This window comes from Aedes aegypti, chromosome 1 (genome assembly GCF_002204515.2).
Source record: "Aedes aegypti strain LVP_AGWG chromosome 1, AaegL5.0 Primary Assembly, whole genome shotgun sequence".
In the NCBI taxonomy this organism is placed as follows: Eukaryota; Metazoa; Arthropoda; class Insecta; order Diptera; family Culicidae; genus Aedes; species Aedes aegypti.
Genome location: NC_035107.1, coordinates 57657168 through 57681950, shown reverse-complemented (window position 1 = coordinate 57681950; position 24783 = coordinate 57657168). Strand labels below are relative to the sequence as shown.

Here is a 24783-nt window from a genome sequence, read left to right as displayed (position 1 = left end):
TTTGTAGAATATCAAATTTGTGTAAAATCAAAACTAGTTTCAATAAAAAGTAGTTTACTACAAATGTTTCCTCATTTTACTAAAATAATATCTTTGTTTGACCATAACTTCAACCGATTCCAAATCTTTTTGCATGGTTTAGAAGCTTACTTAATTGTTTTCATACTTTTCATACGCCACATTTCACTAAAAAAAATGATTTGACCAAGTTATTCAACAAAAACTGCACAAAACCATGATTTTTTAACGAAAAACGCCAGTTTTTTTTATTTATTTTTTGTCAGTTAATCAATATTTTTAAAGCTGAAACTGGTTTTCCTCATTTGTTAAACCTTTAAAAAGAACTTGTCAACAATTTTTTTATAATTTTGAAACAATAATATTTTTCCTCATGTTAAAAAATACATGCCCTATTCAACTCGTAATTAAAACAAAATGCTTTATGAACACAAGTTTTATAGGAAAAATGTAATTTTTGGGGAAAAAACATAAATAATCCAAATAAATTCGATTTTTTCTTTAAAAAATCATGTTTTTGGTAGTTTTTGTTACAAAACTAAGCCAAAACCATTTTTTAGAAAAATGTGTTGTATGAACAAGATGGTAACAACTATTTTTTGCTTCAAAAACATGTACAGTCAAAGCTCGTTATAACGACCACTTTTATAGCGACAAAAGCTCTCTATAGCGACATTTTTCAATCCCTTGAAAAAGATTTGAATGTTATCACTATTCTCTATAACGACATTTCTCTATTACGACGGTCCCTTGGCATGTCGTTATAACAAGCTTCGACTGTACTAATATTTGAAATAGGTTGAGTATTTATGAAGTTATGGAAAAACAAATATGAATTTTCCAGTAAAATGAAGAAATATTTCGAGAAAACTACTTTTAACAAAGACTTGTTTCGATTTAAGACAAATTTGATGTTCTACAAAGTTTCCATGAAATTAATTTTGAAAATAATGATGCTAAAAGTTTTAAAATTGGTAAGAAATAATTGAAGTTATGGTGACTTCACTGAAGGCCATTTTTTATAACTTGAAAATTCACCGTAAAGACGCATGCGCCACCCCTAAATTGTTAATAGGATAAGAAATAGAATTTAAGTAAAGTACATAATATTAAGTTTTCAGTCTGTGTGACCTGTAGTCAAAGACGGCGAATAAATAAATAAATAAATCTTAATATATTTGGCTCAAACTTTGAGGTTTCTCTTCTTATACGATTTGAATTCATAACAGCACACGAATTTTTGGTTTTGAGAACTTTTGGAAAATAAGCCGCACCCTAGTGTCTATGCGCAAAAAATCGCTAAAAGGTAACGCGAAATTGAAAATGCTACAGGCTATTTTTACAATTTTTTTTACGTTCGTATTATTCTCAGTGTATGAGAAAATCAGAATAGGCCCTTTGCAAATCAATGCACTTATGACTTGACACAAAAACATCATCCTCTGATTGCCTGTTTAACAACAGGAGTGTTGCCAAAATAGTTAACATATTGAAAGACGTATATTTTATATGTTTCTCAGTATATTGAAGATTATGAACTACAATCTTCCAATAAGTAAGTACTAAAAGGCTCAATTGTTACCAATGCATGCTTTGTTGCCTAATTGCAATAAATTAATTAGTCATGTTCGTATTTTTCTGTCAATTTAAATCAAAAATAATAAATATACCGCAATTGAATATGGTTTTCTGCCAACCTGGTCCCATAATAAAAAGTGATTGCCGAGGAAATCGAAGTGCATTAATTTTAATATGTGATTTAAAGCATAAAAATTAAGTATTTTCGAGTGCTTTATATACAAATCAAAAGTTCAATAGTGCATTAAGTGATCGGTGTGTAGCTTTTGTGAAAAAATTGGCATTGGAGCGGAGAATTGGACCTATTGAAGTGGTGAGTTTTTGTAAGCTGTTCTTGTGTTGCTTTATTCGGCAGCTCACGAAAGACGATAATTTCGTAAGCACTTATTTCATTTAATGGTAAAACCCATGTTATATAATATTTTTGTGAAAGATGTGATTTTCATGGAAGATTATAGTTCAAGAATATGTTGAGTACATTGAAGTTAATTCTGGCTCCGTAGATAAATTCAAACAAGGACGATAAGTTAGTGCTGCCGAAAATACCCTCAGGGTGCCGAAGCCATCATTTACCCTATATAAACCATCCAATTTCTGTACACTAGTCAGTTTAAGATTCAGGAGTTGTGTTTGATCTTCCGACCTTGACACTTGCTCTTGCAGGGGCGAGTGACGAGGGCAGGATCAAACATGTCGCACGTCGGTCGAGTAAAGTGGAAAAGTGCCGCGATCGGTTAGTTGTGTTTGATCTTTCGACCTTGACGCTTGCTCAAGCGAGGGCGAGTGACGTGGGCAGAATCAAACATGTCGAGCGTAGGTCGAGTAGTGAAATGAAAAAGCGCCGCGGATCCTTAGTAGTGTTTGATCTATTGATCGAGTCGCTTGCCCTTGCGCGGGCGAGTGATGAATACTTGTTTGGGGTACAATGCGTTTATCGAATTATATCGCGAATCTGATTAGGCTTGATTATATCATGGATCGCATCACCAACCATTGGTGACTCCCAGATCTTTACCTTATCCCACTAACCCAATATCCTTTCCATGACAACTGTGGAGATGCAGAGGTATACTCGGTCTCTAGTAACAACGGTTGTCTAACTAACATTCCTTCCCTTCCCCGATGACCGTAAGGACGTGGCCGGCGCCGTTATTGACTTTTAAAATTTGAGCTCTCGATTTGTGCACATTGAAGAATGGTAAGCTAATCCCAAGCCCTATTCATAAACTCCCTGTGCAACTTCGATTGTTCTGGTCAATCACGGAGTAGCAACTACGAATTGTACGGTCATCTATGCTCATGCTCATGCTCATGCTCTAGTCAGTTTAAGATTCAGCTTCAATAAAGAAACAATTAATCTTCCAACAAGTCTTCATCAATATCTTACATTGACCAAACCGTCTGAGTCGTCTGTGGGCTGCATTAGCCGAGTGGTTAGAGTCCGCGGCTACAACAAAACAAAGCCATGCTGAAGGTGTCTGAGTTCGATTCCCGGTCGGTCCAGGATCTTTTCGTACTGGAAATTTCCTTGACTTCCCTGGGCAAAGAGCAACATCTTACTTGTCACACGATATACTAATGCGAAAATGGCAACTTTGGCAAATAAAGCTCTCTGTGGAAGTACTCATTGAACACTAATCTGAGAAGCAGGCTTTGCCCCAGTGAGGACGTAATGCCAAAAACAGAAAAAGAAGAAGATCAAAGGTCGAAAGACAAGCAGAAGCTTTTCCAACATTGTATCACAATTTACACTACGAAACATGCGTTTTTAAAGTAGGGGATTTTTTTTTATTATCGTACAAATTGGGCCGAAGGGTCTCAGATTTTCATGAAACTTTTTCCACAGGCAGGGCTCATGGATATATGAATAAAAAAAAATTGAGAAAAATTCAGGGTCACCTATTTTTCCGGAAAACTCAGGTGGAAATTTTTTGTTTTCCCTTGACACTACTTACTTTGAAAAATCATAACTCAAGAACGAAGCATCGTAGAAACAAAGTTTTTATATGAAAATTTAAGCAAGTTTTCTCAAAAATCCAAAAAAAATATTAACTGGAAAATGTTTTCCACAAAATTTTCCACCGTTAGGGAAATTCATAAAGAAAAGCTGGAAAATCTATGCCCGAACTCGCGGAAAATTTTTATTAAAATATTTTTGAGAAGGAAACTCTATAAACTTCAATTCTAGTAACTTTTAGGATGTTCTTTTTTCATATTTCAATCGAAGCATCAGAAAAACAAGGTTTTTTTTATCAAAGCAATTGCAAATTTTCTAAAAGATCTGAAAGAAACGATATGGGATTGGTTTTAATGAAGTATAAGTTGGATTGGATTATATTTTTCATGAAACATTACACCATTAAGCAAAGCTGAAAAAACTGTTTCTTTTCCATTTCAAGGGATTGAGATTCTTTTTATATTTTTCTTTAATTTTATTTATTCAATTATTCAGTACATAACTAACATTTTATCTTAAAACTATCTATTTTTTCAACCGGGAAGATTGCCTTTGGTTGCTACCACCAGAAGGTTTTCGTTTCTTTGTAGTATTAAGAACAAATTATGCTGTATTTTCTTGGTTTTCATGTGCATCAAAGAATTCACTCGCAAAAATGCTTCGTTCGTCTTTTGGAATAAATGAATGATATTTTTTTGTTCCAGGAATTGGAACAAGGTTAGAAAATCTCTCCTGAAGTAATTTTTCAGCCTCTGAATAGTCATTTTCAGTTGCATAGATGAATTTCCAATCTTTTTTAAATTGGTCTTTCACCTTTTGCGACACAGCCCAGTCAAAAAATTGTTTGGCGTTTTTAATTTCCGCTGACTTTCTAATACTAGCATCTCTAGCCATTCACTTAATATTGCCACCGATACCATCACATGGACCTTTTCCATGTGAGGTTTGGAAAAAGTGCCATTCTGCTCTAATTTTAAAATCATTTTAATGGTTGCATACATTTTTTGAAATTTGATTTATTTTTGTACTGCTCTCCGCAACCATCAGAAAGATAAATGATTTTTTCAAGCTCAGGAAATTTATTTTTCAATCTTGAAATTAGTTTTGTTTGAAAAGCATAAACTGATGTCGTGTTATGCTTTTTTATGTCAGCAATTACAACAAAATTTAAGACTTTGATCGAAGATTTGTCTTTGTAATAAATTACAAATGGATGTATTGTTACTTGAGGTCGTACAAAGTAATGGCTTTGAATGGAATCTTGTATCACGCACGAATAATTTTCCACGAAATCCATCTGGCACATTATTTCTTTGTTTTCAACTAGTGATTCTTTTTTAGCTCTTATAAATTTATTTTGTTTATCTACATTGAATTGATGCACAAGAAACTTCTCTATGAGATTTTTCAAGTTTTCTATAAAATCATTTACATTTTCCTCTTTGTTGATAATTTCACAACGAGGAGAAATAATCCAAAAACAATACTTAACTTCTTCAACGTTGTTTTCATCTAAGCGATTGGCAACAAAACCTAATTTCTTTAATTTACAATCCTCACAGGACCTCATCTGTACTATCTGGACATATCATTTGACTAGTCAAAAAGGTGTTAAGTTTTTTTCTGTATTATGAACTTCAAAGCAATTAGTTTTTTTCAATGCATCAACCATGAATTTCATATTCTCATGTATCATGCAAACACAAACATTCATGGCCGATGAATCCTTTGTATAAACACATTGTTTTGGTTTAAGTTTACAGAACGATGTGAATGAGACAGATTCCTGTTCACTCTTACAGGTTTCCAAATATTGTTTATATAAAGTATCCAAAGGGTCAAGCAAAAGGCGTTTTTGAACATTTTGGCGCACTCCATTGGGTAACTTAATAGATAGTGCCACAAAATCTAACAGTTCGTCAAGCGGTCGTACGAATATAAATTGGTTTGACTAACTTGGGGGCTGAGCCAATGTTGACCAAACCGTCTGAGTCGTCTGTGGGCTGCATTAGCCGAGTGGTTAGAGTCCGCGGCTACAAAGCAAAGCCATGCTGAAGGTGTCTGGGTTCGATTCCCGGTCGGTCCAGGATCTTTTCGTACTGGAAATTTCCTTGACTTTCCTGGGCAAAGAGCAACATCGTACTTGTCACACGATATACTAATGCGAAAATGGCAACTTTGGCAAATAAAGCTCTCTGTGGAAGTACTCATTGAACACTAATCTGAGAAGCAGGCTTTGCCCCAGTGAGGACGTAATGCCAAAAACAGAAAAAGAAGAAGATCAAAGGTCGAAAGACAAGCAGAAGCTTTTCCAACATTGTATCACAATTTACACTACGAAACATGCGTTTTTAAAGTATCATCATCGACTAACACGAAATGAAAATGATTGCTTGTACCTTAATGAAATTCGGGTTCAACACGCTCTCCAAAAAACTTTTCTCATATCATCATTTAGGGAACCGCTCGTCGTGAGTTTCGGTTTTCCAGTCCACATTTCCAGACGAAGAAAACCAGCAGGAAAACAGCGCCAAGAGGATTTATGTTCATTCGTGCATGCTTTCAATTCCGTTTGGCTGCGGCTCAATCTGTGCAGGGAGCAGCGTAATTAAGGCGAAAGTTTTAACGCTTTTTCAGATCATGGCTCGTTAACTTTCTCCGCACTTTGGCGCACTGCAGCAAAAGTGTATAATATCTAATCAAAGTATGTATGATTTCGGCTGCTGGCTGGTCGATTTTGTCTGTGCGGTTCGATGTGACCTGTGGTTTGTGGGAGGATGTCGAATCATAAGAGTAGCCTGTGAATTCCCTCCTTAAAAGTGCATTCTCGAATTTGTCGCAAAAATGATCATTCTACACTGAGATCGCAGCAAGCCATGCGCGCGGGTGGCTGCGTTTTGAATTTTGTGTCACGTTTACCTCGACCGCGTTCTTTCGCATTTTTTTTTCAATTCGCTGGTGAAAATTACGCCACGTGCAAATGATCTGTGGGAATATGTTTTTGAAAGTGATAGATAGATTTATTATCGGAGATCAAAACCGAAGATGTTTTGTGGAGTTTTGTTTGAGTTTTGTTCGGGAGTGCTCTGTGATGGCACCATCAATTGAATTCGTTTCACGTGACTCGTTTTTTATCCCCTGTGCGTGTTGATTAAAAAATCGAATGTGATTCGAGGATGCTCAGTTTGGGATGAATTAAGAATTGCAGTGCGTGCATTTTGATGGGCAGTGCTAAGTTACGGCTCAAGCTTTTGTTCATTATTAAAGGAGCGATAGGCTGCGGAGGATTTTCGAAAATGGAATTTGGTGAGTTTGTTCTGATCAGCAGCGCATAATCACAATGCGTAAATACTAAACATTTGTCGGCCAGAACGTCTACCGAACGTATCCTTTGGCACTATTCTTTCCATCAACATTCCACAACATCCCGTAACATCTATGAGAGATCCTAGAGTTCTCTGCATCTTTCTTAAGTAGGTGTTCAATCAATCATCCTTTCCCATTCCCCAGCTTTTGCAAGGACGTGGCCAGGACAGCTCTGACGTTGGTAACGGACGGGAAGGAGGCAACCCTCATACAATTGTCTAGGACTGTACCACCTACGAATTTGTGCGAAATGTTTAATGCTAAAATGATCATTCTACACTAACTTTGCACCCTTTTTGCGTGAAATATTTAACTGTGAACCACATCCGTCCTTTTTTGTTCATGGTAGAGATGGGCAGCCGTTCAAAAGATCCAGATCACTTGAATGAACGAGTGATCCGTGGCTCTTTTTTTGCGAGAGTCGGTTCATTTGATCAGCACGGATCAGACGAAAAGTGACCCAGAAAAAGAACGAACCGATTCTTTTCCCCTTATTCTCTTTTGTTCGTTTCTCGTATAACGATTGACACGTGACCTGCTTTGCGCGCCACGGCACACCTGCAAACACAGTTTGCTGCAGCTCCACCCTCTCAGCATTACACAACCAAACAACTACCTAATTTGCATACATTTGCTTCTTCCTTTTGGTTCGGGTACGGGAAATTGGCGGAGTATATCGTTAGTTTCTGGGCACAATGTACGTAGTATGAGAGAGCAAAAATAAAAGTACAATGCATGACGCTCGGAGTGAACCGCTCTTCTCTGCAGTTCGCTCTTCTTTGCGAGCCGCTAAGCCACTGAATCGTTCAGAAGATCCGGTTCATTAAAATGAGCTAAGTAAAAACCAAAACGATCATTTTTTCAATTTGTTCAAAAAAATCCAGGTTGGAATAAGCTCCAAATTTCTATTTGTCAAGACAGGTTCGTACAATGTCTTCAAGGATTCCTAAGATAGTTTCCACCAACATTTCTTCCAAAAGTAACTCCCTGACCTTAAATAGTGTTTCAAAGTACTCTTTTGGTAATTTTTAGTAGCATTCTTAGAGATATTTATTGACAAATTATAGTAAACCCGAAAAAACATTAGATGAAGTCTTAAAAAAATCTTTGGACTGCTTTTCATGTTTCCGTGGAAGAATGTCTTTTTCAATATTTGGAAGAATTCTTAAAATATTAAAATATTCTAAGGAAGTAACAAGATTAACTCATAAAGAAATCAATGCAAGATGTTTAAGATAAACTTAGTTATAATATCCCGAGGAAATAAAAACATAACATATTAGGTACTTCTGGTTGAAGTCTTGGAAAATCGATCGCCATAATGAGTAATTTTCCTGAAAAAAAAAAAATACTATAAAAAGTCGAGTGTTCGGATTATGAGTTATGTTCGGAATTGGAAACATAACTGTGTCTCTGTAGTAATTTTCGAGGAACTTTTAAAGAAATTCTCAAAATAACTCCACAGAGAATTTCTAGATAAAATTCTATGAAAAGTCACTTGTGAAATCCTAGAGAAATGCCTTGTAATACTTTTGCAGGAATCGCTATACCGTATTGTCTCAAATCACGAACATGACTGATATTCCATACACTTGACTTTTAATAACGATTTTGCAAGAAAATCACTCAAATTTCATCACAGTTCATCAATTCTATGATTCAAGTCCATTTCACTGTAGAACCCATCTAACGCATCCTAATTGTAAAGGGTTTGAAAATATTGATTTATACCTTCAAAATCGCAACTGTTCGGAAAATGAGTCATGTTTGGAACTTGAGACAATACGGTAAGTTCTTTTTTATGTTGTATCTGGAGTAATACCAAGAATAATCTGAGAAGGAATGCTAGCAAAATACAAAAAAAAAACTTCTCAAGAAGCTCCAATTACCTGAAGAATTCTGCAAACTACTGAAGAAGCAGAATCAGAATTCCTGGAGAAAAAGCTTAAAACTACTCAAGGTAGGTTACTGGAAAAATACTTGAAGTAATTTCTTGGGGAACTTCCTAAGGCGGCAGTGCTTGGAGATGTTCTCCAAATACCTGGTTTGCAAAAATCCTACATTAATTCCAGAAGGGAAAAATAATTTCTGCAAGAGTTCATAAAATAATTCTTCTCTGAACAATATTTTTTATTAGTCGCAGGTTGTATTTCATCAAGGATCTCCAACGACAATTTTTATAAAAAAGATGTTTGAAAGGACTTTTGAAGGACTTCTTGGAATTATAAAGTGAAATTCAGAGATAGTTATCAGGTATATTTCTGAAACACTACGTTAAGGAATACCTGAATATAAGGTACCGTGGGGTAAGTGGATACAGAAAAATCAATAGTCACCTTCATTGTTATGTACGGCTAACGTGAATAACGTAATTCAAACTTTTTTCTGTGGATAACAAATGATGAACTATTATACTTCAAATCGACATGTATTTCGATTTTTCTGATTGCCATGTATTGAGTATCTTCTTCTTCTTCTTTTCTGGCGTTACGTCCCCACTGGGACAGAGCCTGCTTCTCAGCTTAGTGTTCTTATGAGCACTTCTACAGTTATTAACTGAGAGCTTACTATGCCAATGACCATTTTTGCATGCGTATATCGTGTGGCAGGTACGAAGATACTCTATGCCCTGGGAAGTCGAGAAAATTTCCAACCCGAAAAGATCCTCGACCGGTGGGATTCGAACCCACGACCCTCAGCTTGGTCTTGCTGAATAGCTGCGCGTTTACCGCTACGGCTATTTGGGCCTGTATTGAGTATGAAGGACTTGAAAAAATTGCGCCAAATGATCCACTTGCTCCACCATGGTGGGGTAAGTGGATCACCAATAAAAAAAATCAGTTCTCTAAACAAATGTGGTGTAATTATGTATGGTAAGAATGATATTACTCTCGTTCTTGTTATTAGTGCTAATGTAATGTTACATTTTAATACTTTGAAATAAGAAAGTATCTTTATTTAATCAAAATATAATGAAAAATATGTATGGATTAGTTCACACTAATTATAAGAAAAAAAAACATTGTAACTGAAAAAAATTGGAGAAAATGCAACCATTTATACACATAAGTTATACAGAAGTATTGTAGGATTATTCCTAACGATGTTTTCGAAAAAGACTCGTCATTTAAAAATATTAGTTACATTTACTTTTGAATAACAAACTGAAATTCTTCTATTCTATTTATGAATATATTTGTATCATCTGTCTAGAACAATTTATATGGTCAAATAAGGTACGGTACTATGTGTTCAATTGGAAAATTAGTATATTTTGCTCTTCTGCAACTCAGCTTAGATAATCCACGAAAAGTTTCATGTGAGTTTTGAAATTATTATTCTTTTTTATTCGTTTGTATACCAGAAAGGTTAAAAAAACATTTAGGTGGATTAATTCAATTTTTCTATGCTCAATTTGACAAATTTAAGCTGGGAATGAAAAAAAAGGAAAAACAACATTTGCGGGTATGAAAACTTATTAAAATTCTCGTAAGCAGTCAGCCAATAAATGATAAAGATACTTGATCCACTTACCCCACCCCATTGAAAAGTAGGGGTAAGTGTACCGTATACAATAAATCTGTATTTATTTATCAAAATCACATATTTTTCATTGTGATTCATTCAATTCAAATTCTTTGAATAATCTAAATGAAAATATCTAGTAGAAAATTCGAAAGAATCCCAGAAGAAATTTCTGCTGGAGGTGTGGATTTGTACATTATCGAATTCCTTGACAAATTCATCGAAGAATTCCTGGATGAATTTATTTCAAAACCCTTTGAGTTTCATAACAGTTTATTGACCGATTCCTCGCAAGACTCGCTGTGGACTGTTGATGAATTCTTCAGATGATTTCTGGTATGATCTTTTGCAGAAGTTAGATTTTCAGATTGAATTCAAAAATTCTTCAATTCATATACATGAATGCCGGAGATCAATATTTAAAATTGAAGCTTCTGCTTCTGCTGGATACTTTTCGAGCTTCCGTTCTCCACTTAAATACTTTATACTGGAATATTTTCCAAGCTTTATGCCGGATATTCTTCCAAACTTTCTATTGAAAGCTTCTCCAAGCTTACTACTGCAGGTTTTTCTAAACTTTCACCTGCAAGCTTTTCTATACTTTCTACTATAAGCGTTTCATGCTTCATTTTAGAAGCTTTTCCAGCTTTTGCTGAAAGTTTTTCTAGCTCCTGCTGGAAGCTTTCCCTTTTTGTCTATAGGAATCTACAGAAGCTCAACCAGCTTCTAATGGAGCCTTTTTGTCCAGCTTTATCAGTCTCTGCTGGAAGCTTTCCAGGATTATGCTAGAAGTTTCTCCAACTTCTGCACAAAAGTTCAACTCAATGGACGCAGTGGATCTACGTTTCAACAAACATCAACTACTGCCGGAAGCTTTTTAAACTTATACTGCGAAGTCTTTCAGTAACTGCTGGAAATTTTCTCCAACTTCTTCTAGAAGCTTTTCCAGCTTTTCTTGAAGCGTTTTTAAGCTTCTGCTAGAAGCTTTGTTAGCTTCCGTTGAAAGCATTTTTCAGCTACTGCTACGAGCTTTGTCAACTTCTATCTCAGCTATCTGGAAATTTGTTTAGCTTCTATACTCGAAGCTTTTTTTGCTTCCGCTGAGAGCTTTTCCAGATTTTGCTGGAAACTGTTCCAGCTCCTGCTGGAAGCTTTACTAGCCTTTGCTAGGAGCTTTTCCAGCCTTTGTTGTAAGTTTTCTTGGCTTTTGCTAAAAGTTTGTTCAGCTTTTACTAGAAGTTTACCCAGCTTTTGTTGAAAACTTTTTCAGTCTCTGTAGTTAGCTAGCATCAGCTAGTAGCTTTTTCAGCTTCTGCAGTGAGCAGCTTCTTCTGAAAGCTTTTCCTAGGACCTTTTCTGGTACTTTCTTCAGAAGCTGAAACCTTCACCTGTTTTTCATCACTGAAAATACAGTAGATTCTCCATTACTCGATATCCTATACCTCGGCTTCTTTTTCTTCTTGGCATTAACGTCCTCACTGGGACAGAGCCTGCTTCTCAGCTTAGTGTTCTTATGAGCACTTCCACAGTTATTAACTGAGAGCTTTCTTTGCCAAAGTTGCCATTTTCTCATTCGTATATCGTGTGACAGATACGATTATACTCTATGCCCAGGGAAGTCAAGGAAATTTCCGTTACGAAAAGATCCTGGAAAGACCGGGAATCGAACCCAGACACCTTCAGCATGGCTTTGCTTTGTAGCTGCGGACTCTAACCACTCGGCTAAGGAAGGCCCGATACCTCGATATAATATATTAAAATCCTTCTCATTTGAGGCAACTTGTATTAATGCTTATTTGGAAGCGAATAAATACTTGCCAGTTGTAATAAAAGTTAAAAAAAAAAACATAAAATAAGAAAAAAATAAATAGTTGGAAAAAATCCGTGATTTTTTGAGAACTTGGAAAAAAGTTTTCAAATAATAGTTTGTAACATACTATCAACAAAATAATAATGCTTTCTTGCAGAAGTGATCATTTCCATTACATAGAAATACAGATATTTGTATCTGATGGCTTTGGCTTCGGACGGCATCTTCTCTCGGTCGGTCGACGGTCAGTTTGATTTGAGCGAAGCAAGACAAATGGGGGGTCCTTTGCTATCGATGTCTGTGTCTGAGAAGCACGCCCGGTCAGAGCAAGCCGATCTGTTGGTTGCCTGCTGAGAAGTGATCCAAGCGGAGAGTGAAAAGCACATGGCGTTAACTTTTCTCTAGTACCCCTATTTATAGATTTGCTTGAAATCAATGTTTTCTAAAACAGTTATTAAACTATTTGGACATGTATGTGTGATCCAGTAAGTAAACGGCATGAACCTTTGATGGCTTGTCTTTCGATTGAGGTGCTAATCAAGGAATTTCGTTGAGCCAGCAAAAAGTTATAAACGTTTAAAATATTTCGTGCCAACGTAACGCTCTTGGTTTTGAAATTCCAATTTCACTCCTGTATAGAGAAGCAAGACGTAGTCCTACGTCAACAAATATCCTTAATTAATTACTCTAGCAAATACCGCTACAAAGTTAAGTCTAAGTAAGCCAGAAAAACTTTGCACGAGTTTTGGTGAAGATAAAATAGTTAAGTCGAGAGTTAACTCTTAAAGCAAAAATTAAGGCTTTTGGACATGTACATGTATGTATGTAGGGTAAAAAACAAAGAAAAACAATGATTGCGAAGTATGTCGGAAAAGAGCTAAAAAGGTTGGGCAGGCCTACTTAACAGGAACCTATACTAGCTTCTGAAGGAAGCATATCCAGCTTCTGCTAGAAGCTTATTGAGCTTCTGTTGGAAATTATGAAGCATTCTGCTGGAAGCTTTTCCAGCTACTGCTCATGAGATCAATTCCCTTTGACGTAGTGATTCTACACCCAAACAAATAACAACTCCTGCTGGGAAGTTTTTTCAGCTTCTATTATATTAGTTTACGGAACAAATTGCAGAATGACGATTTTTACAGCACGAGTCGTGAATATATCCTGCGAGGCTCGCTGGGAGCTTTTCTAGCTTCTTCAGATGGATGAAACTTTTCCAATCTAGTTTTCGCAAAAATCAACTTCGTGATATCGAAATAATTTAAAAATCTTCTCTTTTGCGTTTCACGGTAGCCTCGACTGGCGGATACTCGACGATCCGCAATCCATTGCGCCGACATGGATCTGGTATATTACCGGTTGCGGAGCTTCAGCATAACATCGCATGGAATTTGTAATCTCGGCGATTCGATGCGGTTCGTATATTGAAACACTACAAATGTCTTATGCTAACTGAAAAACTATGATTGCAGAAGTCGTCGATCGCGGTCGATCAACTCGGTAACGTCGGCCGGTTCCGGAGGTGCCAAGGATCGCAAGGGTAGCAGCGGTTCGCAGAAGCAGGACGTGCAGATGGCCTCGGCTTCCCGGGAAGGCAGCGAGGATAATCTGGACGATGGCGAGAAGGAAAAGATTCCGGGCTTCAAGGTGGCCATGCTGGGAGCTTCCGGGGTGGGCAAGACGGCGCTGACCTACCAGTTCACCACATCGGAGTATATCTGCGCGTACGATTTGAGCCTTGGTAAGTTAGGTTGGAAGACTGTTTTGAGTGTTAGGAAACTCACGGAAGTTGTTTTCAGATGATGATTACGGCCAGAAGACGGTTTCAGTGCTGCTGGACGGACAGGAGACCGACCTGGAGATCATCGATCACCCCGCGTGCGAGATGTCGGTAAGTTCTGATTCTAAGACATTCTTCCACATCTTCCCACTTCAACTTCATTTCCTCGACAGGAGGAAGCATTCTGCTCGACGTACCACATCGACATCTTCGTCGTGGTCTACTCGGTCGTAGACCGAGGATCGTTCAAAAAAGCGGAGAAGATCTTGCACTTTCTCAAAGATTCGGAAATGCTGCTGACCCGTGGAGTGATTTTGGTCGGCAACAAAACTGACCTGGAGCGTCAGCGTGAAGTTCCTACGCATGCCGCCCGACGACTTGCCAAAGAAATCGGTGCCAAGTTCATCGAAACGTCCAGCGGCATGGACTACAACGTGGACGAACTGCTCGTCGGCATCGTAGCCCAGGTGAAGCTGAACCCTCAACGAATCAACCGACTCACGGACAAGCAACGCAACAGCATAGCAGGCTCCATAGTTCCTCCGGTCAAAACGCCCATCAAAGGCCGCAAGATGGCCATGTCTATGCGAGAGCTTCCGGCCCGGGATGCCACCAGCCGGATACGGCGTATCGTACGCCGCAGCAGTATCGGCAAGTTCGGGTCGGAAGACGACGATGACTACAACCTTGGGGACAAACGTCTACGCAAGAAAGTTCAGGACTTCCCCGATGACGACGATGCCGAGAGCGACGACGAGCGATCCACCGATAACGAGATGAACCTTCTCCATAGGAAGCGGTACGACCTGCCGAGTACCTCAACGCAGAACCTCAACAGCGTGAACAGTCGCTTCCTGAAGCGCCTGTCGTTCGACGGCCAGATGCAGGAGGACCTCGGAGCGCAACAGCAGGAAGCCCGCGAGCAGCAACGTGCCTCACCGCAGCCCAACGTCAAGCGGTTCAACCTGATCGATGACAAGTCGTGCTCCGCCACCGGTACCGCTGCAAACAAATTCGCCAATCGCACCAAACTGCTGCTGACTTCGTTTTTGAAGTTCAAACGGAATCTGCGCGTCAAGCGGCGCAGTTCCGGCAGCTGCAGCGACCTGTTTGTGATCTAATCGCGTTCGTATGTCTATGCGTGTGTTTTGAGCATTGTACAGCTCGGTGTGTAAACCGTCACACGTAGATGTATGTAGATGTGATCTGTTTGTACATATTTGTATTTGTTGTGTAATTTTTCCAAACACACACACCCACAACTTAACAGAACACTTTTGTGCTTTTGATTAGATGAAAACCAATAACAATGAAACAAAGCAGCAAACAAAGGGGATCAAAGCAAGCGGTTTTCAGTATTGATTGACGACGTATTTGAATTGACGCAGTAGGCGCCGCGGAGAAACAACGAAAACTGATCTTTTAACAAAGGGGTAAAGCAGGCCATGGTAGGAAGAAATTCAATGGCAAATAAATACACAAATTATAAGAGTGTGTGATTTGGTAGTTAGACAGTAAAAAGTACAGTAAGGTATTTGAAATAGTTTGATTTTTTGCTTGCAGTTTGAAAGACTATGTAATCAATGATCCGTATAACAGTTATCAGATTTGATCAGCATAAACGCAACGGTTTGAATGTATATCAAACGACACATTTTAATTGTTGGAATTGAGTCGAATGTTTTACTTTGTTACTTATAATGGGCTTAAGAAAACAGTGAGAAGAAACTACTATAGTATCAAAATCTATCAGATGACGTATGAAAACTATTGAACAGCTTCTCTTTCGATGTTGAGAATCATGACTTGATAATAACTACATATGTGAAACTGACACTGATGTGTTCGTGAAATGTCGAAAACCCGTTGCGAAAGAAGAATGTAAACATTTAATGTGTTAAAATTTTCAATCAAACAGAGAATTCATACAACAAAAGCGCACCAGAATCGAACATATTTTCCGAATAAAAACAATGCCTAAAAAACCATTGTACACAGAAGCGGGTTCAATGAAAGAAATAATCTTATTTTCCATAAAACCATCATCACTTGCGCAATGTTTAAAAATACTTATCTAACATTAAGAGGTTCTCTTTGTTTACTTTCTCTTCAATCAATAACTGAGTCTTATTAACCTCTTCTATTGCGTTTTTTGTATGAAACGCTAGACAAGGAAATCTAGGAAAACTGCTTTTCGATCTATGAAAAACCTCCCAAAAGCTTTAGTATTCCACTGTTGTAAACGAAAGAGAGCGAGAGAGGAGAGAATCTCTTATTTGTTCATAGGTCCTTTAGTAATGTTCAGCGAGCTATAAATTTAAACTAAAAGTATTTCCAACTTTTGCTGGAAGCTTTTCTGCTTCTGCTGAAAAAAATTCCAGCAGAAGCTGGAAAAGCATCCAGCAGAAGCTGGAAAAGCATCCAGCAAAAGCTTTTAGCAGGAGCTGGAAAAGCTTCCAGCAGGAGCTGGAAAAGCTTCCAACAGAAGCTGGAGAAGCTTCCAACAGAAGCTGGAAAAGCTTCCAACAGAAGCTGGAAAAGCTTCCAACAGAAGCTGGGAAAGCTTCCAACAGAAGCTGGAAAAGCTTCCAACAGAAACTGAAAAAGCTTCCAACAGAAGCTGGAAAAGCTTCCAACAGAAACTGGAAAAGCTTCCAACAGAAGCTGGAAAAGGTTCCAACAGAAGCTGGAAAAGCTTCCAACAGAAGCTGGAAAAGCTTTCAACAGGAGCTGGAAAAGCTTCCAGTAGACGCTGGAAAAGCTTCTAGCAGAAGCTGGAGAAGCTTCCAGCAGGGGGTGAAAAAGCTTCCAGCAGGGGCTGAAAAAGCTTCCGTCAGGGACTGAAAAAGCTTCCAGCAGGGGCTGATAAAGCTTCCAACAGACTCTGGAAAAACTTCCAGCAGAAGCTGGAAAAGCTTCCAGCAAGCGATGGAAATTCTTCCAGCAGACGCTGGAAAAGCTAAAAGAAGAGGCTGGCAAACCTTCCAGCAGAGGCTGACAAAGCTTCCAGCAGAGGCTGGAAAATCTGCCAGCAGACGCTGGAAAAGCTTCCAGGAGTCGCTGAAAAAGCTTCCAGCAGAGGCTGGAAAAGCTTCCAGCAGAAGCTGGAAAAGCTTCCAACAGAAGCTGGTTAAGCTTCCAGCAGGTGCTGGAAAACTTCCAGCAGGCACTGAAAAAGCTTCTAGCTAACGCTGCAAAAACTTCCAGCAGATGCTGGAAAAGCTTCTAGCAAACGCTGAAAAAGCTTCCAGCAAACGATGGTAAATCTTCCAGCAGACGCTGGAAAAGCTTACAGAAGAGGCTGGCAAACCTTCCAGCAGAGGCTGACAAAGCTTCCAGCAGAAGCTGGAAAAGCTTCCAGCAGAAGCTGGAAAAGCTTCCAGCAGAAGCTGGAAAAGCTTCCAGCAGAAGCTGGAAAAGCTTCCAGCAGAAGCTGGAAAAGCTTCCAGCAGAAGCTGGAAAAGCTTCCAGCAGAAGCTGGAAAAGCTTCCAGCAGAAGCTGGAAAAGCTTCCAGCAGAAGCTGGAAAAGCTTCCAGCATAAGCTGGAAAAGCTTCCAGCAGAAGCTGGAAAAGCTTCCAGCAGAAGCTGGAAAAGCTTCCAGCAGAAGCTGGAAAAGCTTCCACCAGAAGCTAGAAAAGCTTTCAGCAGAAGCTGGAGAAGCTTCCTGAAGGGGCTGAAAAAGCTTCCAGCAGGGGCTGATAAAGCTTCCAACAGACGCTGAAAAAACTTCCAGCAGACGCTGAATAAGCTTCCAGAAGAGGCTGGGAAATTTTCCAGCACAGGCTGACAAAGATTTTAGCAGACCCTGGAAAAACTGCCTGCAGACGCTGGAAAAGCTTCCAGTAGAGGCTAGAAAAAAATCCAACAGAAGCTGGAAAACTTCCAGCAGACACTGAAAAAGCTCCCAGCAGAGGCTGGAAAAACTTCCAACAGTCGCTGGATAAGCTTCCAGCAGGAGCTGGATAAGCTTTCAGCAGGGGCCGATAAAGCTTCCAGCAGAAGCTGACAAAGCTTCCAGCAGACGCTGGAAAAGCTTCCAGCAAATGCTGGAAAAGCTTCCAGCAGACGCAGCAAAAGCTTCCAGCAGACGCAGCAAAAGCTTCCAGCAGACGCTGGAAAAGCTCCTAGCAGAAGCTGGAAAAGCTTCCAGCAGAAGCTGGAAAAGCTTCCAGCAGAAGCTGGAAAAGCTTCCAGCAGAAGCTGGAAAAGCTTCCAGCAGAAGCTGGAAAAGCTTCCAGCAGAAGCTGGAAAAGCTTCCAGCAGAAGCTGGAAAAGCTTCCAGCAGAAGCTGGAAAAGCTTCCAGCAGGCACTAAACAAGAAGTTGGAAAAGCTTCCAGCAGGCACTAAACAAGCTTCTAGCTAACGCTGCAAAAACTTCCAGCAGAAGCTGGAAAAGCTTCCAGCATAAGCTGGAAAAGCTTCCAGCATAAGCTGGAAAAGCTTCCAGCAGAAGCTGGAAAAGCTTCCAGCAGAAGCTGGAAAAGCTTCCAGCAGAAGCTGGAAAAGCTTCCACCAGAAGCTAGAAAAGCTTTCAGCAGAAGCTGGAGAAGCTTCCTGAAGGGGCTGAAAAAGCTTCCAGCAGGGGCTGATAAAGCTTCCAACAGACGCTGAAAAAACTTCCAGCAGACGCTGAATAAGCTTCCAGAAGAGGCTGGGAAATTTTCCAGCACAGGCTGACAAAGATTTTAGCAGACCCTGGAAAAACTGCCTGCAGACGCTGGAAAAGCTTCCAGTAGAGGCTAGAAAAAAATCCAACAGAAGCTGGAAAACTTCCAGCAGACACTGAAAAAGCTCCCAGCAGAGGCTGGAAAAACTTCCAACAGTCGCTGGATAAGCTTCCAGCAGGAGCTGGATAAGCTTTCAGCAGGGGCCGATAAAGCTTCCAGCAGAAGCTGACAAAGCTTCCAGCAGACGCTGGAAAAGCTTCCAGCAAATGCTGGAAAAGCTTCCAGCAAATGCTGGAAAAGCTTCCAGCAGACGCAGCAAAAGCTTCCAGCAGACGCAGCAAAAGCTTCCAGCAGACGCTGGAAAAGCTCCTAGCAGAAGCTGGAAAAGCTTCCAGCAGAAGCTGGAAAAGCTTCCAGCAGAAGCTGGAAAAGCTTCCAGCAGGCACTAAACAAGAAGCTGGAAAAGCTTCCAGCAGGCACTAAACAAGCTTCTAGCTAACGCTGCAAAAACTTCCAGCAGAAGCTGGAAAAGCTTCCAGCAGAAGCTGGAAAAGCTTCCAGCAGAAGCTGGAAAAGCTTCCAGCAGAAGCTGGAAAAGCTTCCAGCAGAAGCTGGAAAAGCTTCCACCAGAAGCTAGAAAAGCTTTCAGCAGAAGCTGGAGAAGCTTCCTGAAGGGGCTGAAAAAGCTTCCAGCAGGGGCTGATAAAGCTTCCAACAGACGCTGAAAAAACTTCCAGCAGACGCTGAATAAGCTTCCAGAAGAGGCTGGGAAATTTTCCAGCACAGGCTGACAAAGATTTTAGCAGACCCTGGAAAAACTGCCTGCAGACGCTGGAAAAGCTTCCAGTAGAGGCTAGAAAAAAATCCAACAGAAGCTGGAAAACTTCCAGCAGACACTGAAAAAGCTCCCAGCAGAGGCTGGAAAAACTTCCAACAGTCGCTGGATAAGCTTCCAGCAGGAGCTGGATAAGCTTTCAGCAGGGGCCGATAAAGCTTCCAGCAGAAGCTGACAAAGCTTCCAGCAGACGCTGGAAAAGCTTCCAGCAAATGCTGGAAAAGCTTCCAGCAAATGCTGGAAAAGCTTCCAGCAGACGCAGCAAAAGCTTCCAGCAGACGCAGCAAAAGCTTCCAGCAGACGCTGGAAAAGCTCCTAGCAGAAGCTGGAAAAGCTTCCAGCAGTCGCTGGAGAAGCTTCCAGCAGGGGCTGTAAAACTTCCAGCAGGGACTGAAAAAGCTTCTAGCTAACACTGCAAAAACTTCCAGCAGACGCTGGAAAAGCTTACAGAAGAGGCTGGCAAACCTTTCAGCAGAGGCTGACAAAGCTTCCAGCAGAGGTTGGAAAATCGTCCAGCAGACGCTGGAAAAGTTTCCAGCAGACGCTGGAAAAGTTTCCAGCAGACGCTGGAAAATTTTCTAGCAGAATCTGGAAAAGCTCCTAGCAAGGGCTGAAAAAACTTCCAGCAGAGGCTGAAAAAGCTTCCAGCAAACAATGGTAAATCTTCCAGCAGGCGCTGGAAAAGCTTACAGAAGAGGCTGGCAAACCTTCCAGCAGACGCTGAAAAAGCTTCCAACAGAAGCTGGAAAAGCTTCCAACAGAAGCTGGAAAAGCTTCCAGCAGAAGCTGGAAAATCTTCAAGCAGAAGCAGGAAAAACTTCGAACAGAAGCTGGAAAAGCTGCCAGCAGAAGCTGGAAAAGCTTCCAGCAGAAGCTGGAAAAGCATCCAGCAGAAGCTGGAAAAGCTAAATCTTCCAGCAGACGCTGGAAAAGCTTACAGAAGAGGCTGGCAAACCTTTCAGCAGAGGCTGACAAAGCTTCCAGCAGAGGTTGGAAAATCGTCCAGCAGACGCTGGAAAAGTTTCCAGCAGACGCTGGAAAAGTTTCCAGCAGACGCTGGAAAATTTTCTAGCAGAATCTGGAAAAGCTCCTAGCAAGGGCTGAAAAAACTTCCAGCAGAGGCTGAAAAAGCTTCCAGCAAACGATGGTAAATCTTCCAGCAGGCGCTGGAAAAGCTTACAGAAGAGGCTGGCAAACCTTCCAGCAGACGCTGAAAAAGCTTCCAACAGAAGCTGGAAAAGCTTCCAACAGAAGCTGGAAAAGCTTCCAGCAGAAGCTGGAAAATCTTCAAGCAGAAGCAGGAAAAACTTCGAACAGAAGCTGGAAAAGCTAAATCTTCCAGCAGACGCTGGAAAAGCTTACAGAAGAGGCTGGCAAAGCTTCCAGCACAGGCTGACAGAGCTTCCAGCAGAGGCTGGAAAATCATCGAGCAGACGCTTGAAAAGCTTCCAGCAGACGCTGGAAAAGCTTTCAAAAGACGCTGGAAAAGCTTCCACCAGACGCTGAAAAAGCTTCCAGCAGGGGCTGAAAAAGCTTCCGGTAGAGGCTAGAAAAACATCCAACAGACGCTGGAAAAACTTCCAACAGACGCTAGAAGAGCTTCCAGCAGACGCTGAAAAAGCTTCTAGAAGAGGCTGTAAAAGCTGGAAAAGTTTCCAACAGAAGCTGTAAAAGCTTCCGGATAAGCTGCCAGCAGAAGCTGGAAAAGCTTTTGCAGCTATGTTAAAAGCTTTTCAACCATGTTGTGGGTTTTTTTAGCGTTTGCTGGAAGCTTTTCCAAATTCTGCTGGCATCCAAAAGCTATAACATGTTTGTATTCGAACCTACTTTTTTAAGGTTATTTCTTCATTGAACACGATTTGCTGTCTACACTACATTCTCCAAAGCATCTATTCATTCAAAAAATAAAAGTTTGTTGAGAGTCTTCCACTTATTACAACACCGAATCCCACGCCGCAAAACGGAAACCGAGCCAAAACCTCTCTTCATTGCAAAACATTACGTACAATGACCGAATCGTTTCACATATCAAACTGTTCCACGCGTAGAGTTTAAATTTCCAGAACGAAGTCCCACCCGATCCTCAAACTTTAAACATCAAGAAGCAACTCGAATCAAAACTGTGTGACAGAACAACCAACCGAACGAAACCAAATCAAAATGTATGAAAAACCTCCTCACTTTAAAATTCTTATATAAAAACGAAATGAAGTAATAAACTAAATAAATTGCACCAACACATGGAAAGCGCTCATTAAACATTGTGCGTGCCGCTCCGAATAGCGGCGGGCAGCCGTGCGTCGTCCCATCATTTCCATAAATCCGAAAAGCTCCCCCCATTTCGGTGTCACCATATAATCGCGGTCGTCAGTCACGCCAACCAGAGTCAGTCAGGATTTACAGTGTTGGACAGTGTATTTGCAATTGTTTCTATTTTCCGCACAAAATAGGGGTTGGATCTATTAGATTATATATGGACCTAGATTTTCTAGATTATTTGTATAGTGGCAAACTCGCCATGGCCGATTGGATTGTCCAATACTGTATGTGTGTGCGTTCGGTTTCGGTCGTTTCGGTACATCGCCACCAGGAAAAAATCCCTTTTCACCCAACCTCGCCATCAAAATGTGGCAGAGATTTGCATCTAATTGCATTTTGATGACCGTGCCGTGGTGGGTCTTGCGTCTCGGTCTGTCCCTCTTGGCAGTACGAATGGGGTCCACTGGCTAACTGTCATCGACCGACAACACATTAATCCGGCGGTGCTTCAGGTGGGCATCAACTTTTAATCTTCGCTGTGCAGTAACGGGATTAAACACGTTTTGGGGATTCAGGGATGGCAGGGCTTTTTTTTCTTTTGCATATTAACATTTCGACATGTCCCTAATTGGTCTTTCTATGTAGGTGAACTAGCGTATTTTATATGATTTATAGTTAATTATTCGCTCACGAATTCTTAGAATTCCTCCAGACTAGACCTTTTTACAAAGAATTCCTATGTTGTTCATTATCAAGAATTTTACATGTCTTATACTAGAAATTCTTCCAGAGGTCACTATGGGTTATGATAGGAATTCCAACAATGATCCCACCAGGAATTCCTCCAGAGATTCGCCCAACCCGGTGCTAGGCAGCCATGTTTTCGTGGTCAGCATCAAACTCAAGAGCAACAACGTACATTGGCCTAATCATATAAGGGAATTTTTCCTCCAATACTAAAATGTGTTTCCAGCTAATCTCATCAACCCAAATTGACTTGCTGTACTACAATCCAATGACACATTCCACGTACATCTAGCCAAGATATCAAAAATTCAAACTATGAAATATTTCCAAAGCTGTGCAGAACATGAAAGACAATATGTTGAATTATATAAAAAACATAAATTTGATTGAAAATACAGTGAATAATATACCTGAAAAGTTATATAAATTTCATATAATTTATTGGTGAGAAATTGAGACATAAAACAACATTTTTATAAAAGCCCTGTATCATAGTTTATCAAGTGTAATATGATTGTCTTATCCGTTAACTAGAAGGGTATAAGATGACATTGTTATGTATGGGTTTAATTTTTTCAAACAAATTATTGGTTCTTTGAAAACGTATTTTTTCAAATAGTCACATTATTATGGTGTCGCGTTACGAAAATAGCCTTATTTTTGACATTGTCAAATATATACTTCTTATAGAACTCTTATATTTTGGATTCCTTTCCTACTCGTCAAGGTACGAGTTTCCATAAAAAAAGATTTAAAATCGGACCATTCTTCGAGAAGTTACACTAGGTGCAAAGTTTTGGTGTCGCGTTACGTTAATTTTAACCGTAAATTTTCAGGATGAAACTACAAATTTCAAAATGATTGTTCTCAGCAATGCTACAACCGATTTTCGAAATTTTTGATTTGTATTAGATGGAAATAGTTTTACTAGCTTTTAGCGTTGGTGCCACCCCACTAAAACCCTCCCCGTTTTTGTAAAATGTGGGTATGTCTGTTTTCTCTTGTTTTTCACTCAAATCTGATCAAGTAGCTCTGGTTTTTAACTAACTCGTTGGCTAGTGACCCAAATCTTATCAGACAGGTGCCGTTTAGTGCAGGAATAGTCTCTTAGATGTTGTGGAATACTAGGCTTTGATGGTAAACAACGTGGTTCTCCAGCGGATAATCCGGAATATCCTTAAAAATGGTCAATTCATAAAAACAATCTAAGACAGTTTTTTTTTGCAAACTCATCAGAACTTCTTATAATAAAACGCAATACATAATTAGAATTGTTCATGGACCTAGGTGGTCTCAATAATGGCCTCTGGAAGATCCGGAACATCCGTAAAAATGGTCATTTCGTGAAAATCATCCTAGATCATTGCGCTTCTTTCAAAACATATCAGAAATCAATTACTAAACATAACAGATGATCGGGATTGTTCTTGGATATAGGTGGCCGCTATAAAGCTCTTAAGAGGATCTGGAGCAACCGTAAAAGAATGTCATCTCATAAAAATAAACTTAGACACGTAGTTTTTTTTTCAAATCTTCTGGACAAGACATGACATTTATCTATGTTGACATTCATCCTTTACGTTGTATAATAATGAATTTGATTACTTTTGTTATAAACTTCGGTGATCAAGGTGGTCTTTAATTTCAATACAAATTATACTTCTTCTTCCTGGCGTTACGTCCTCACTGGGACAGAGCCTGCTTCTCAGTTTAGTGTTCTTATGAGTACTTTCACAGTTATTAACTGAGAGCATTCTTTTCCAAAGTTGCTATTTTCACATTCGTATATCGTGTGGCAGATCCGATTATACTCCATGCCCAGGGAAGTCAAGGAAATTTCCATTACGAAAAGATCCTGGACCGACCGGGAATCGAACCCAGACACCTTAAGCATGGCTTTGCTTTGTAGCCGCGGACTCTAACCACTCGGCTGAGAAAGGCCCCCAATTATACGTGTATTGCAAATTTTATATGTTCTATAATTATGGTATTTTACGTGTTAAAAAAACGAACAGTGCACAGTATTTCGATCGGCCGAAATCGTGAACTTAATTCTGTAGCACCTTTGAACGTGATTTTTTTTTTTTTTTTTTTTTTTTTTTTTTTTCTTTTCTTTTTCTTTTTTGGTCGTGATTCTGAAGAACAGACGTGTTTTAATTATGTACCTCCGACACTACTTTTTGGCGACGAGGTTCAAATTAGGATATTGAGATAGGTGTAATAAGAAATAGTGTGATTGTT

At 39.7% G+C, this 24783-nt stretch overlaps 1 protein-coding gene across 2 annotated transcripts in view; it reads left to right on the top strand.

The window, feature by feature from the left end:
• Nucleotides 1-16016, top strand: part of LOC110681295 — a 532644-nt gene extending 516628 nt beyond the window's left edge. For both annotated transcript variants that reach the window (XM_021857080.1, XM_021857129.1), the window contains exons 7-10: nt 13545-13666; nt 13724-13992; nt 14051-14142; nt 14205-16016. In XM_021857080.1, coding sequence (XP_021712772.1) covers nt 13545-13666; nt 13724-13992; nt 14051-14142; nt 14205-15152 — 1431 coding nt within the window. In that variant the 3' untranslated portion in view covers nt 15153-16016. The remainder of the gene's footprint in view (nt 1-13544; nt 13667-13723; nt 13993-14050; nt 14143-14204) is intronic.
• Nucleotides 16017-24783: the final 8767 nt, after the last annotated feature.